This window comes from Astatotilapia calliptera, chromosome 4 (genome assembly GCF_900246225.1).
Source record: "Astatotilapia calliptera chromosome 4, fAstCal1.2, whole genome shotgun sequence".
Taxonomy (NCBI): Eukaryota; Metazoa; Chordata; class Actinopteri; order Cichliformes; family Cichlidae; genus Astatotilapia; species Astatotilapia calliptera.
In genome coordinates this window covers 32,171,501-32,188,140 of record NC_039305.1, presented here as the reverse complement: position 1 = coordinate 32,188,140, position 16,640 = coordinate 32,171,501, and the positions used below count along the sequence as shown (strand labels likewise).

General features: G+C 44.7%; 1 protein-coding gene across 1 annotated transcript; it reads right to left on the bottom strand.

Annotated features, from left to right (window-relative positions):
• Window positions 1-403: 403 nt before the first annotated feature.
• On the bottom strand, window positions 404-2,213 carry LOC113021473 (ferritin, middle subunit-like). Its single transcript, XM_026166193.1, has 4 exons — window positions 1,978-2,213; window positions 1,224-1,370; window positions 921-1,046; window positions 404-816 (listed from the first exon to the last, which is right to left on the bottom strand). The coding sequence occupies exons 1-4, from the start codon at window positions 2,077-2,079 to the stop codon at window positions 661-663; spliced, it is 531 nt and encodes a 176-aa protein (XP_026021978.1). The 5' UTR covers window positions 2,080-2,213; the 3' UTR covers window positions 404-660.
• Window positions 2,214-16,640: the final 14,427 nt, after the last annotated feature.

The following is a 16,640-nucleotide window of genomic DNA, read 5'->3' as shown; positions in this document are numbered from 1 at the left end:
AACAAAAAAAATGTAGTATAGCATGATACAATGTATGAATCAGAATAGCAACTGCACAACTGCTAACACATTGTACAGTTAATTTCATCTATTCTATATAGATGTTGAGTTGTAATTTTAGATTAATTAGGTTAATGGTTTTTGTGTTTGTTTGTTTTTGCTAACTGGATCTCTTTTCTGTAAGAGAAATCCAAAAGTTATTCAGTAACATTTCAATTCTGATATGGCTTCACCTAAATCAGATTGTACTTGTTGCTAATGTGTAGAGATGTTAAGTCAAAGACCTTCTGAGACGACATTTCTGAACACCATGATCTTACAAAGTCGACAGCAATCAAGTAGTGATGCATTCAGTTTTTACTCTAATCAGTAAAATGGGTCACTGATGCAGACAGTCCAAAGATCCAGCTCAAAATGTTTATTCAGATGAACAGATCAGAAACATTTCCAAATGTCAGACAGCTTAGAAGCAGAGCCATACCCTGATAACATCCATCGCTCCATGTGACATTTCACACAAAAACACCACAACATACAAGAACTGATGCCAGCTTTAAAGTGAGGAAATCAGGAAAGAAATCAGCTGGAGCAGAAGTGAGTTTACTTCAAAGCCTGTGTTGTTAACATGCTGACTCCAGGCTCACTTCTACATCTCAGCATTTAGCTCTTGTCACCCAGAGTGTGCTTGTCAAACAGGTACTCTGCCATCTTGTTGTTGTGGGCATCCATGCGGGTGAGGTTAGTGATGTGGTCACCCAGCTTCTTGATGGACTTCACCTGCTCATCCAGGTAGTGGCTCTCCAGGAAGTCACACAGCTGGGAAAACAAACTACAGTTAACATTTGATGATTTGTCAAACATACACAGCATGAACTAGTTCAGTCTTTAACCCCAAACTCTTCCCTCCAACTCCCACTTACATGAGGGTCATCATGCTGAGAAGCCAGCTTGTGCAGGTCCAGCAGAGCCTGGTTTACTTTCTTCTCCAGCTGCAGAGCACACTGCATGGCCTCCAGCCCGCTGCCCCACTCATTACGCTCTGGTTTCTGCACAACAAACAATTCTGTTAGAGACTGAACACTTGTTTTAAGCTCTGTATACACATTACACACTAACGCTAACAACAAGAGAACAAGTGTCATAACACTGCTCATTAATCCCAGTTTCTGTGTTAGAGACACAGTCAGGTATGTCACAGCAGGACTGGTTCAGTTTGTACACACCTTGATGTCCTGGAGTAAGATGCGACCTCCTCTCTTGTTCTGGAAGGACAGCAGCTTGTCAGCGTGCTCCCTCTCCTCATGGCTGTTCTCCTTGAAGAAGTGGGCGAAGCCTGGCAGGGCCACATCATCACGGTCAAAGTAGAAGGCCTGACAAATCAGACACAGGTTATTAGTACACAGCACCAATTCTTCTGCAAATACAGCATCGTGACAAACAGTTATGGAGACAGACATGATTCATGATGGACAGTTCAGCTGGTTTAGACCGAGGTAACTGCTGAAATAGAGACTAAGACCCCACTCTGCTGCTAGTTCAACAATTCAAACTTGACACCCACCAACACAGAATCTTGCACTGTGCAGGGTTGCTGCAAGTATGAGTGGAGCAGCAAATGCTCTCCAGGTCTGTTGTCCATTAAACATACAATTAACTGAGAAAAATATATAACTGTCAAAACATCTGTTGAAATTTCATGATTCAGTTTCACATTGTGACCTTTAAACTTTCACCTAAGAGCACAAGTCAATATCTAACACTGTTAAAAAATAATCTGTCATTTGTTAAAAAGCTGCATTAACACAATACATCTTAGTGTGCTACAATTACATCCCTGTTCTAGCTGCGCCATTTAACCTTAATATTCATAATAAAATGATTTTACATTTAAACAGCACACAGTGCCGTCATTTCAAAATAGTAAACATTCCTCAGAAAAGAGTCTGCTTTGATGATGGACTCTTTCTGTGTTCTCACCATAGAAGTGTAGGTGTAAGACGCAAGCAGCTCCATGTTCACCATCCGGTTGATGGCGGCCTCGCAGTCGCGGTGGTAGTTCTGACGCACTTGGGACTCCATTTCGGCTGGCGTTTCTTGTGCTTTTTATTAACAAAAACGGTGCAAAAATAAAGCTTTACGTTGAAGTTATCTGTAGCTGAAATATAAAGTTGGATGAAGTCAAGAAGTTCCGTTCAAACACTGTTGAAGCAACAACTCCTCAAAGATTCCTCCCCTGGTGTGAAACGGCACACTCGCGGGTCCCTGTATTTATACTCCACGGAGGAGCTCGTGACAGATGTGACGTATGTTTCCACCAATCACTGAGCCGAGGCGTCTGTACCAGCTGTGACACAGGATGAAGTTGCATTTTTTTTTCTCCTCCCGATTCTTGGAAAACTCGTCATTAACTTTAATGTTTAATGTGACCTGCTGGCAGATAGTCAGGTGCAATGACAAAGCATTTTCTTTATTTCAACAGATAACAAGCAAAATATGTAAAATATATAAAGATTAATCTCAAAATGCTATATGAAGAATTCTTTTTGCACATGAGTGATATGCACATGCACATGGTACAATATTCATTCATTTTTTTTAATATGTACAATACAAGTCTTGAGCCAAACCTCTTTTATTTTGTAACACATGGCTGTTGACTGTTGATAATGGTATTTACCACAGTCCCAATAAGAGAACGAGGAAGAGACAGAGCAAGGTGAAATTCATGTGGTCAGAAAATAGATAGAGGGACATAATTAGGAGGGGACATATTCAAGGATTCAGCTAAAATGAATGTCTCCTATAACCACAAGTCAGTCCTAATAGCTAAAGTGTAGCTTTTAATTTTCACATGCTGCATTGCAGTGCATGCATATTATACGTATGCGTGATATTTTCAGAGAAAAGTTCTCTACTGGGGTTCTACGAGGTTTTTAAGATAAGATGGACCTTATTATTCGAAGTATACAGCTAAGACACAGTTTGTGAGAAGACTGTTAAATTAAATTCTGGATTTAACAGTAGGGATGGGTATCATTTAGGTTTTATCCGATACCGGTGCCAAACCGGTACTTTTGAAATGGTGCCGGTGCTTAAACGGTGCTCGAACCGGTGCTTAATAAAGAATGGAGAACACAAACTTTGTCCAAAAACCTCCCATGTTCAGCTGTTTTGTTTTGTTTTTGTAAAAAGATAACAATGTTAGCCTTTTCTGCAGCTATAGGGCATATATGGCATCACTCTTGGCTGGAAGCAGTGCTTAAACAATGGAAAAAAAACACAAACTTTGTCCAAAAACCTCTCATGTTTAACTGTTTTCCACTTTTTCTTTGGTCATTTTAGCCTTTTTGGCCAGGGTGAAGGGAGTATCTGCCATCAAACAAGAGGACAGCCGCATGTAGCTATGATGATGTTTGCTAGTTCACCTTACATGCATTAATGTAATAACGTGGTTAGCCTACTCAACGTAAATTATACACGAACAACATTAAGCGACTCACGCAGAGAAGAACGGCTGCTGCTGCATCATCATCCTCATCATTTCTGCTACACTGGCAGGGCTAGGGCCCAGGACTCTATTCTTCGGGTTTTTGGGGGATGTTGCTCCGGGTCCGATAACTGGCAACCCACCCAACGTGCACAGTGTGAGGTCTCGCAGCAAGCTATCAAATACAGCGCATTTCTCGGCTTTTAAAAAAAACGCTATGCGTCGCCAGGTGTTTCATCGGATTCTTGGTGTTACCTCCTTTGACAGTATCACAGTATCAGCTTAAAGCACTTGTTGCTGCTGAGTTTGCATCTTTTGCTGTGAAGTACAGCCAGACTTTTGACCGCTTCGCCTTGGGCATTTTTAATCTGTAGCTCTGCTCTAAAAGAACGTACGTACCTGGCCACGCCTACTATCCTGGGAAACGTAAAATGATTGGCTAGAAGTGTATCACAGCTCAGGAAAAAAAAGCACCAAAATAAAGCACCGAAATGTGCGCTGCTTTTCGGTCTGGTTACTACCGTTTATGTCAGAACCGGTGCCATGATGGCACCGGACACCGGTACCCATCCCTATTTAACAGTGTGCCAATAAAGAGAAGCCAGTATGGGAAAAATCTGCTCTCTTTTTCTGGACACTGTTAGCACTCTCTGTTACACCACTGCTTTGACCAGTGTTACGCCCCAGTCTAGGGGTACAGGAACGCAACATAAGTTTGAAAAGACTGCCCCGCCCTGGTCCCCAAAACCATACACAAAGGGAAACCAATTCCTTAGTGAATCGTGTTTTATTATCTACACTGCAAAAATGAAGCTCCAGGGTGAACAAAGGCCAAAATAACAAACAAAACAAGCTAAGTCAGGAGGAGGTGCTATCTAAAACCCTATGTGAAATCAAACATCAAACAAAAGACAAGCGCTACACCTAACTCCCTAACTGAAATAAACAGGAGAAAACAGTGCAAGGAAAAACAATACGGCAGCTCACCCCTTCTGTTGCAGTGCTATTTACAATGTGCTATGTACAATGAAAGCTAATATACACACTATATACAAAACTCAGAGAAGCCGCACAAATCACAAGCACAAAAGTCTCAAGTTTTGGAGGCCAGGGTCAGGTCTGCTGCTGCTGTCAGTGGCTGCCCCGGGACAACTGCTGGTGAGGGATTTGAAGAAGATCACATGGCCAGGGGACCAATCAGCAGCCGTCAGCTCATCCACTCCGGGACCTGCAAAGACTTAAAGGAACAGACAACAACAGCCACCAAAACAGATTATGGACAGGGCCATAACAACCAGGACTCATTTCAAGGACACAGAAAAGTCACAGTTAACAGTTTATTTGCAGGAATGAAGTCAACACGAAAAAGGACAAAGCAGACTAGCTTTACAGCATCACTCTGGTACAAAATGTTTCTAATTTTAGAAATAAGGCAAATACATGAAAACAGTCCTACATAGTTATTTAATAATCACATTGAAGGAAATATCCTGGTCACAAATACAGGGAGTGCAGAATTATTAGGCAAATGAGTATTTTGTCCACATCATCCTCTTCATGCATGTTGTCTTACTCCAAGCTGTATAGGCTCGAAAGCCTACTACCAATTAAGCATATTAGGTGATGTGCATCTCTGTAATGAGAAGGGGTGTGGTCTAATGACATCAACACCCTATATCAGGTGTGCATAATTATTAGGCAACGTCCTTTCCTTTGGCAAAATGGGTCAAAAGAAGGACTTGACAGGCTCAGAAAAGTCAAAAATAGTGAGATATCTTGCAGAGGGATGCAGCAGTCTCAAAATTGCAAAGCTTCTGAAGCGTGATCATCGAACAATCAAGCGTTTCATTCAAAATAGTCAACAGGGTCGCAAGAAGCGTGTGGAAAAACCAAGGCGCAAAATAACTGCCCATGAACTGAGAAAAGTCAAGCGTGCAGCTGCCAAGATGCCACTTGCCACCAGTTTGGCCATATTTCAGAGCTGCAACATCACTGGAGTGCCCAAAAGCACAAGGTGTGCAATACTCAGAGACATGGCCAAGGTAAGAAAGGCTGAAAGACGACCACCACTGAACAAGACACACAAGCTGAAACGTCAAGACTGGGCCAAGAAATATCTCAAGACTGGTTTTTCTAAGGTTTTATGGACTGATGAAATGAGAGTGAGTCTTGATGGGCCAGATGGATGGGCCCGTGGCTGGATTGGTAAAGGGCAGAGAGCTCCAGTCCCACTCAGACGCCAGCAAGGTGGAGGTGGAGTACTGGTTTGGGCTGGTATCACCAAAGATGAGCTTGTGGGGCCTTTTCGGGTTGAGGATGGAGTCAAGCTCAACTCCCAGTCCTACTGCCAGTTTCTGGAAGACACCTTCTTCAAGCAGTGGTACAGGAAGAAGTCTGCATCCTTCAAGAAAAACATGATTTTCATGCAGGACAATGCTCCATCACACGTGTCCAAGTACTCCACAGCGTGGCTGCAAGAAAGGGTATAAAAGAAGAAAAACTAATGACATGGCCTCCTTGTTCACCTGATCTGAACCCCATTGAGAACCTGTGGTCCATCATCAAATGTGAGATTTACAAGGAGGGAAAACAGTACACCTCTCTGAACAGTGTCTGGGAGGCTGTGGTTGCTGCTGCACGCAATGTTGATGGTGAACAGATCAAAACACTGACAGAATCCATGGATGGCAGGCTTTTGAGTGTCCTTGCAAAGAAAGGTGGCTATATTGGTCGCTGATTTGTTTTTGTTTTGTTTTTGAATGTCAGAAATGTATATTTGTGAATGTGGAGATGTTATATTGGTGTCACTGGTAAAAATAAATCATTGAAATGGGTATATATTTGTTTTTGTTAAGTTGCCTAATAATTATGCACAGTAATAGTCACCTGCACACACAGATATCCCCCTAAAATAGCTAAAACTAAAAACAAACTAAAAACTACTTCCACAAACATTCAGCTTTGATATTAATGAGTTTTTGGGGTTCATTGAGAACATGGTTGTTGTTCAATAATAACATTATTCCTCAAAAATACAACTTGCCTAATAATTCTGCACTCCCTGTACTTTTAGATCACCCAGGTCTTTATAGTTTATTTATTTATATAGCACATTTAATTACAACAGGAGCTTTGACCAAAGTGCTGTACAAGAATACAAAATACCTAATAAAATAACTTAGAATATTGATAGCAAACATCAAATATGAATTAACAAACAACTCTCATGCTGTATTAAAAGCCAGTAAATAAAAATGTTTTTTAAGATAAGATTTAAAAAGATTGACAGTGGGAGCCTGTCTGATGTATAGGGGTAAATTATTCCACAGCTTAGGCACTATGACTGCAAACGCTCGATCGCCTCTATGAACCAGCCTCGACCTTGGTACGGCTAAAAGCAAAAGATCACTTGATCTAAGAGATCTAAGGGGGGTATAAGTCTGCAAGAGGTCAGACAAATACCCGGGAGCCTGTCCATTCAGGGCTTTGTAAGTCAACAATAAAATTTTAAAATTAATTCTGAAGTGGACAGGGAGCCAATGAAGAGAGGCAAGCACCGGGGAAATGTGTTCACATCTTTTAGTACGTGTCAGAAGACGAGCTGCAGCATTCTGGACCAACTGCAGCCTTGCCAGGCCGGTCTGGCTGACTCCAGCATATAAGGAGTTACAATAGTCCAGCTGGGATATAATGGAAGCATGAATCGCCCGTTCAAAGTTTTTAAAATATAAAAAAAAAATCTCACCTTAGATAATAGCTAGGGGTGCAACAATACACAAAATTCACGGTTCGGTTCGGTTCGATACTTTGGTGTCACGGTTCGATATTTTTTCGATACAAAAAAAATGTTCATGCCTTTTTAATTTGTCATTTATTAAATTTTCACGGCACATTCCGCACCACATCTCTGTGCGTTCATCATTTGTTTGAAGCCAGCTCACCTCCTGCAACTACTTTTCCGAGAATACGCGCTTCTTTTGTGGTTCGGACTAATTCTGACATTTCTTTGGAGGTGGAGGAACATCACAGTAATTGCTTAAAGGAGCTTCTTCGACATCTTTAAGAGTTCTAATCAAATGTCTGTCCTCCTCCTGAAAATCTTATGTATGCAAACACGCGTTGCAACTTCTTATCTTGTGCCCGTTTTTTATTTTGACAGCAAATGCGCACCTGCGGACCACTTATGTGCAGCCCTGGTTATTTCGCTTGTCATATTGCAGCCACAGAAATTCTTTTGTCCATGAAACCATAAAGCTGCACTTTCTTTTTGCCTTATAGTCTGATTTGTCATAACTTTTCCGTTTTGTGGTAAGTTTTTCTTTGGCTGTCACTTCTTCACCCTGACCTGTCTTATTTGGCTCAGCAGAACTAAAATATTGTGGCGAGCTCAGACAAGGAGGAGACGGAGGTATCGTTCGGTCTTGCTTCCCGTGAGCTAGCCAGGGAGCACAGCCGTTTATTGACATCTGCAGAAGAACACTGCCGCTAGCTAACTGCTCAGCGCGGCAACAGCACAGCAACAACAACAACAACAACAACAACAACACACAGGGCGCCCTCTGACCCCGGAAGGACACACCGTCGCAGCGAGAGGGCGTCACCCGTCACTATGGCAACATAAACAAAACATAACTGTACAAACAGAACCCCGAACAGCCCTGATCCGCTACAATATATATCCTGCTGCTTTTACACACGCATTCACATAATGCTCAGCGATTCTCTGCACGATCAACCTCTCATATGTTTAAGCTTGCTGCGGGAGATTTTACTTGTCATGTTTGCATAGTAAGCTAACGATTGATAAGACAACGTCAGAGGAATTGGTGCGCAAATTATCATCACTCACCAATCAGTGCTGTCGCTCTCTATACACAGTTCGCGCGATTGCAAAGTGAAAGCAAAAAACAAGCGCAAATTCAAACGCGATTTTAATATGTCACATATTGACAGTGGCTCACCGATGCCAATGACATAATTACCCAGCTACATTTCCGAAAGAATGCAAAAGCATTGACATAGATTTTTCCTTCCTACAATAGCCCGATGGGCAGGGTAGCCGTCTGAAAAAAATCGCTAGCCCCAGGACGTCGGGCTAGCGATTTTGCGAGCCCTGTATCTGATTGAGGAATCACTCATCTTTGGAAAAGAGAGTTTATTACAGAGAAATGCCTCTTTCCAAAATAAAAGCTATACTATCCGCTTCTTCTGGGCTATATTCTCAGCAGCATAAGGAGAATCATGTGCTAACAGCTGTCTAAATGACTCGGCTAAAGTTAGTAGCATGCTTGTTGTTTTTGTCTTTGCACTAGGATGATGTAAATGTGCAGTCATATTCGTTGTGTTCCCACTAGTGCTTTCAGGTTAATCTCGTTGAAATGACCTTAACGCCACAACACGGCAAATCTCCGTTAACGAGCTACCGCCGATCGCTCCGTGCATGGGGCTAGACGGCCAACACGTTAACGAGCTAACTGCGCTAACACACTAGTTCCCACCTATGTAATTGAGCATTGCATGGCACATCCAACATACTGTTTTACTTTAGTCCATGACTCGCTTACCTTCAGGGTCATACGTCACATGAAAACCAAAATAATTCCAAACGCCAGATCTGAATGAGGGTGGGGGGGGTCCATGTTGCAAGGAGAGCTTAACTTCTGTCTTGCTAGCTTGCCCTGCGCTCTTCCTTCTGACGATGCTGTCTGTGTTGAGCGCTCAGTGGATCTGCGCTCGACAGTGCAGCCTAGGCGGAGTAGTCGAACGCAGATTCACTGAGCGCTCAACACAGACAGCATCGTATGAAGGAAAGTTGATAAAATAAATTACAAATGTTGTATTGTTCGATACATATGCGTACCGAACCGAAAGCAATGTATCAAACGGTTCAATATCGATACGAATATCGTTGCACCCCTAATAAAAGCCTCAGTTTGAAGAAAGACCACTGTATGACTGAGCTAATCTGTTTTTCAAAGGTGAAATTGCTGTCAAATATAACCCCCACATTTTTGGCATGCGATTTGATAAAAAGCTCAAGACTGTGCAGGTTAAAATGGGAGGTGCTGGGATTGCCACTTGGTCCAAAAATTATCACTTTGGTTTTGTTCTCATTGAAGTTAAGGAAGTTAGAGGCCATCCAAGATTTAACTTCACAGAGACACTGAAGTAAGGGTTCTAGTGAGGCAGGACTGTTTCCCTTCAATTGAAGATAGATCTGAGTGTCATCAGCATATGAATGAAAACAAATGTTTTATTTTCTAAAAATTAGACCTAGACGCAGCATATAAATGGAGAATAAAATTGGCCCCAGTATAGACCCCTGGGGAACACCACAAGTAAGGGGAGCTGAGGAAGAGATAAAATCTCCAAAGCTCACAGAGAAGGTCCTGTCAGACAAGTATGACCTGAACCACTCTAATGGAGTGCCCTTTAAGCCACAATGTTCCAAACGTGAGATTAAGATGCTGTGGTCAACAGTATCGAAGGCAGCGGTCAGATCCAAAAGCAGAAGCACAGCTGAATCACCTTAATCGGTGGCTTCCGGCGCCGCTCCAAGCTGGCAGCCAGTATCAGCAGCTCCAACCTGACCGAGTCCTTTTTTCTCTTTAATATATGTTTCTCTGTTGTTTTGTGTTTATTGTTTTTGTTTTTCTATTGTGGACTGCTGTCCCCCACAATGGAGCTCAGAATTCTATCGACAATGGTGTTCTTTTACGGTGTCTTTGTCCGGAGAGCGCGTGGAGGTCTGACCTCCCATTGTTTACAGCAGGGATCAGCTGTTAACCCTCGGAGCCTCCGCTGCCCTGCCTACCGCCGAGCAAGCTAACATCCCCCGCGAGGTGAGGAGGAAGAGACGCGGTACTCGGGCCGGGATCGGGCATCGCAGTAAAGTTAGGAGGTACCGGCCAGCGATTCCATCTATTATTATGGGGAATGTGAGATCTCTCCCCAATAAAGTAGACGAACTGGCAGCCCTTACCCGACATCAGAGGAGCTACAGGGAGTGCAGCCTGATGTGCTTCACAGAGTCGTGGCTAACTGCGCTAACTCCGGACTCACACGTAAACATGGATGATTTTCATCTGATCTGGGCCGACAGAACAACGGAGAGTGGTAAGAAGGGAGGTGGGGGTCTGGCTGTGTTTGTGAACGATAGATGGTGTAACTCTGGGCATTTATCTATCAAAGAGACGCTATGCTGTAAGGACATTGAGCTGCTAGCGGTTAGCATGAGACCGTACTATCTACCGCGAGAGTTTACACACGTGATTATGATAGCCGTGTATGTCCCGCCTTCTGCTAGCGCTGCAGCAGCCTGTGAGGTCCTGCACACTGTAACCAGCAGACTCCAAACACAGCACCCTCAGGCCCTTTTCCTGATCTCTGGGGACTTTAATCACATCTCCCTGTCCTCCACTCTCCCCACCTTCACCCAGTATGTTACCTGCCACACCAGAGACAATAAAACATTGCCAACACCAAGGAGGCATACAGCTCATCACCTCTCCCTCCCCTGGGGGGCTCAGATCACAATCTGGTTCATCTCCAGCCTGTGTATAAACCTCTAGTACACAGGGAACCAGTAGTGAAACGCACAGTAAGGAAATGGTCGGCAGAGAGGCCCTGAGGGACTGTTTCCGTTCTACTGTGTGGGACGACCTCTGCAGCCCCCTGGAGGATGACCTCAACAGCATCACAGACTGCATTACGGATTACATGAACTTCTGTGTGGACAACACCGTACCCATCAAAAAGGTACGGTGTTTTTCTAACAACAAGCCATGGATAAATCCTGAAATTAAGGCTCTCCTCAAGGAGAATAAGAGTCTTTAGATCTGGAGACAAACAGGAGCTGAGAGCTGTCCAGAAGAAGCTGAAATGGAAGATAAGGAAAGGGAAGGAAAACTACAGCAGGAAGATGGAAGAGCAGCTGCAGCAGGACAACATCAGAGGGGTTTGGAACAGCCTGAAGACAATCTCAGGACAAAAACCAACCCCACAGGCTGCAGGAGACTTGGGGTGGGTGAATGACCTAAATAAATATTTTAATAGGTTTGATCAAACACCCACCCCTCCCCCAGCATCGTCCCCCCTGCTGCAATCTCCCTCATCTTTAGGGCCTGCCTGTCCTTCATCTCAGGACTTCACACCTCTCAGCTTCACACCCACCCCCGGCTTCTGTGGACTCCAACATACACCCCCCCCCCCCCCGAAACCCCCTCTCTCCATCTCAGCACTTCAAGTGAGGAACGAGCTTCGCAAGATCAAGGTGCGTAAGGCTGCAAGTAGGGCTGGGCGATATGACCCAAAATTCATATCTCGATATTTTTTAGCTGGATGGCGATATAAGATATATATCTCGATTTTTTTTTTAAAGCCATAAGTTAAGAACAAAAAGAGAGTTCTTAGTCACACTGTGTCCCAGATGTCACACAGGCACTTTTATTTACATACAGCGTAGATGTACATGAAGAAATTACTCAAAAATAAATTATCAGCATTTATTAAATAATCATGAACCATAAATAAAAGAAAATGTTGTTTTTGTGCATAACAAAAAGCTCACAATTGTGCAGTCAAAATGTAAACTAATAGACGCTGAGCATAATAACAAAGAGACAGATTTCACAGCTGCACCACGTCTCTGAACAGGTGCCGTTTGTGGTCCTTATACACACACAGTACGTATCACTCCGCGAGGCTCCTCCTCGGTAGCCGTAATCCTCCGACAATCCATCAAGCGGTGCAGCTCCGTAGCTTAGCAAAGTCATATTAAAAAATTTTTTGACAGATTGCTGAGCGCTGTGTACCACATAAAATCGGTTTGCGGTCAGAAAGCACAACCAGAATTCATACATAAGGCGCACTGTCGAGTTTTGAGAAAATGAAAGGATTTTAGGCCGTGCAGCCCCTCCTGGCTGCATGTCGTTAGCGCGGTTAGCTCGCTAACACGTTGACGCCGTCCAGCCCCACGCACGGTAACTCGCTAACGGAGATTTTCCGCGTTCATCTAGTCATTGCCTGCAGGTAAAGCTATGGGGGAGGCGGAGTTGTGTTCAGTGAAGGAGAGGCGAGGCCGAGTAACGTTGAGTAGAGACATAAGTGGACGAAAGAGAGGCAAACCTGCGGCTCCACAAGTATAATCATAACGTAACATAGACTATATCGATATAAACGATATTGTCACATCTTATATCTCGTATGAAAATATATCGATATTTTTAAAAAACTCGATATATCGCCCAGCCCTAGCTGCAAGTCCAGATGACATCAGCTCCAGGCTCCTGAGATGCTGCGCAGATGAACTGTGTGGCGTCATAGGATATCTGTTCAACCTGAGCCTGTCACTGGGGAAAGTTCCACAGCTGTGGAAGACCTCCTGTGTGGTACCAGTACCAAAGACCTCCCATCCCAAGGATGTCAGCAGCTACAGGCCGGTAGCCCTGACATCACATTTGATGAAGACCCTCGAGAGGTTGGTTCTAAACCATCTGCACCCCCTGGTGAGGTCTTCATTGGATCCGCTGCAGTTTGCTTACCAGCCACAGGGAACTGTGCTGGCACCGTTCCTCTTCACCCTCTACACCGCAGACTTCTCCATCAACTCCCCACGCTGCCACCTACAGAAGTTCTCTGACGACTCTGCCATAGTCGCCTCATCACAGGTGAGGACAACTCAGAGTACAGACGGTGGACTCTGGACTTTGTAGACTGGTGTCAGCAGAACCACCTGCTGATCAACGCCGGGAAAACCAAGGAGTTGGTGGTGGACTTCCGGAGACGCAGACCCACCACACTGACACCGGTGAACATCCAGGGAGTGGACATTGAGATAGTGGACTCTTATAGGTACCTGGGTGTTCACCTGAATAATAAACTGGACTGGAGCCACAACACTGATGCTTTACAGGAAGGGTCAGAGCAGACTCTACCTGCTGAGGCAGCTGAGGTCATTTGGAGTCCAGGGAGCGCTTTTAAAGACCTTCTATGACTCTGTGGTGGCATCTGTCATTTTTTACAGTGTTGTATGTTTGAGCAGCAGTTTGTTGGCAGCTGAGAGGAAGAGGTTGGATAAACTCATCAGGAAGGCCAGCTCTGTTCTGGGATGCACCCTAGACCCAGTACAGGTGGTGGAGACAGAAGGACTCTGGCCAAAATAACATCTCTGATGGACAGAGTCTCCCACCCCATGCATGTAAATGTTGCTGCAGAGCTGCTTCAGTGCCAGACTGCTGCATCCTCGATGCATGAAGGAGCGTTTCTGCAGGTCCTTCCTCCCTGCAGCTGTCAGACTGCACAATCACAACTGCTCCCAACAAACATAAATGTTTACGTCAGCGCTGTAACTGCAATAAGTTAATTAACCGATTCGCACTACAACCTGGTTTGCCTCTTATCTGTAGTTATTTTTATTTAATTTAATAACTGTACAGTACTCTGTATATAATAACCATTGCCCTTAATGTAAATATGTAAGAAAAATTGTGTATGTTTCTGTTCTGTGTCCTGTGTACTGTTTATTTGTATATTTGTCTTTTTGACTGCTGTTACAATTAAATTTCCCCTTGTGGGACAATTAAAGGATTATTCTATTCTATTCTTCTATTCTAATAAAAGATCATTAAGATCCTTTAAAAGTGCAGTTTCTGTGCTATGAAGAGTTTTAAAACCAGACTGAAACCTCTCAAGAACATTGTGCCTATTTACAAAAGCTTGCAGCTGAAAATATACAATCTTTTCCAAAATTTTCGACAGGAAGGGGAGCTTTGAAATAGGCCTGAAGTTAGTGAGGACAGAGCAATCGAGATTAGGTTTTTTTAAGTACAGGCTGTACAACAGCATGTTTAAAACAGGCTGGCACAACACCTGAGCTAAGGCTGCTATTAAAAATAGCTAAAATGTCAGAGATGACAACCTTAAAAATCTTTTAGCGGATTTATTTTACCAAGTGGATCATCATGGCCTTGCCATATTGGTCCATTTGATTGACCTTTATTATAATTATGAATTTATTTTATTTTCAGTTGCTACAAACGGGACAGACATGACTGGGGGATAGGACAGGGAGAAAGAATGAAAGGAAGAGCGGGAGAGAAAGAAAACCAAAGGGGAGAAGAGACGGTGAGAAGGGGGAGAAGAAAGAAGAAAAAAAAAACACCTGGGTCACCTGTATGGAGAAAAAAAACAGAAGAGAAAGCAAACAACAAAGAGCAACATAATAAAAAAAAACGGAACCATCACAAACTAGCTAGCAGTAGATATCAGTAGATACTAAATAATAAACGATATTGTGCAGCACGCAAGATAGACAGCGCACAATGTGCTTTGAAGCAGCAGCCAAGAAAGCTGTAGTCCGCGTCTGTGAATACCCGTGTGTACACCTGTGTGCATACCTGTGTGGATCAGCATGCTTGCATTCCAAAGGTTTCTCCATGTAATGATCTGCTAGGGAGTGTGGGGGGGCCACAGCCCCGTACTCCAGGGCATGAAGCAGGTATGGAGGAGATCAAAACTCCAGACATCCAGAGGCTCCCAGAACACAAGAGACCAAGGAAGACCAACAGAGGGGCAGCCGCGCCACTGTCCCAGAAAGAGCTGAGGAGAGTCCCAGATGAGGGCTCACTCAGCAGCCGCGAAGCAGAAGCCAGGGGGAGTTGCAGTGACGCGCCCGTGAGCTCCGCCGGCAGCCAGCTGTGCCTGAGTGACCGAGCCCCAGGCCGAGAGGCCGGGGGCACCCCACCTCCGAAGTGGCCCGAGCGAGCCCCAGGCTCCAGGCCCCGATAAGCGGCCGCCAAGGAGTGAGCCGGTGTGTACCCGGACGCCCACCCCCACACACAAAGAACCACCAACGCACCGATGTCTGAGGGAGTCCACCACTGGCAGGGTAAGTGGTGGTGGGTGGAGATAGGCCTCCAAACCTTGGAGGGCCTGAGATGTCCCCAGAGAGGTGGCGTCTGATACCCAACCTGACATATAGACACAGACATACAGGCACACACAGACACAAACATCCATTCCCACCCTGATGCTCTCATATGCACTTACTCCACACTCAACCAACATGGAGACAGACATAAAGAGACGCTGTACACACGATCACACTCCCCAAGCGTACTCTACGAACCGGGTCTAGGTACCCCCGCCCCTGGAGGGGGAACTGCACCCAGACCCAGGTGGTGTTACCCTTTTCCCTGCGGTGGGGAGAGGCAGACCGCCCCGACTCCGCAGCAGCAGGGAGGCCCCACACTCCAGACCGCAGTCGGACGGCCAACTCCTCCTCCTAGCCCCCCCGCTCCAGCAGGCCGCAGAGAACAGGGGTGAGAGAAGACTCCAAACCTCCCTCCACCCGCTCATTGTAGTGTTGATGCATGTGTGTTCTAAGGTGCATTTAAAACCCAGGAGGGCATGGAGCTACCTGCCAGAGAGCAGCAGGTAAGCACATAGTCCCTCCTGCTAGCCCTCAATGTCTACGTGTATTCAAAATTGAGAGGTGGGCAACGACGCCAGGGGTGAGGTGTACACCCTGATGGTACTTTGGATTCCGTGTATCGTGCCCACCCCCAAGATCCTATATGTATGTGTAATGAGAGTGTGAGTAATGTGAATGTCTAAGTTGTGGGATAAAATTGAGGCAGAGGCAGCCAGAAGGGGACAGAGGGGGGGTAGCCTCCTCTGCACCCTGGTGACATACCCCTACTCCAAGGTCCTGCATGTGTGGGTGGTTGTGGTGGAGCGGGAAGAGGGAGGCAGCTGGAGATGGGGAGGGAAGGAAGGGAGGGGCAAGTGACCCCATCTTTTTTCCACTTACGTTCAACCTTCCTGCACCCTCGTCTGGCTGAACGAGTGGCCTTATTTATCCATGGGTCTGATTGTGGTTTCGAGCTCATACTTTTAAAAGGAGCGACCTCATCAAGGACAGTTTTGCAGTTTTGCATCATAAAAATTAACTGTCATTTCCTCGGTACCAAAGCCAAGGGGAGATCTTAAAACTTTTTTAAAAGTAATAGAAAATTGTTCTGTTGCAGACAGTGTTGGGTAAGTTACTTTTAAAAAGTAATTAATTACTAATTACTAATTACTTAATCAATATTGTATTTAAAATACTTATCTAATTACTGTATCTGAAAAGTAACTTAATTACTCAATAAGT

Bases quoted from the DNA above. Each gene is read 5' to 3' on its own strand.
- LOC113021473 (XM_026166193.1), bottom strand. From the start codon at position 2,079: ATGGAGTCCCAAGTGCGTCAGAACTACCACCGCGACTGCGAGGCCGCC. The intron at 1,371-1,977 runs GTGAGAACACAG...CTGATTTGTCAG, and splicing joins CTTACACCTACACTTCTATG to GCCTTCTACTTTGACCGTGA. The intron at 1,047-1,223 runs GTGTGTACAAAC...TTTGTTGTGCAG, and splicing joins TCTTACTCCAGGACATCAAG to AAACCAGAGCGTAATGAGTG.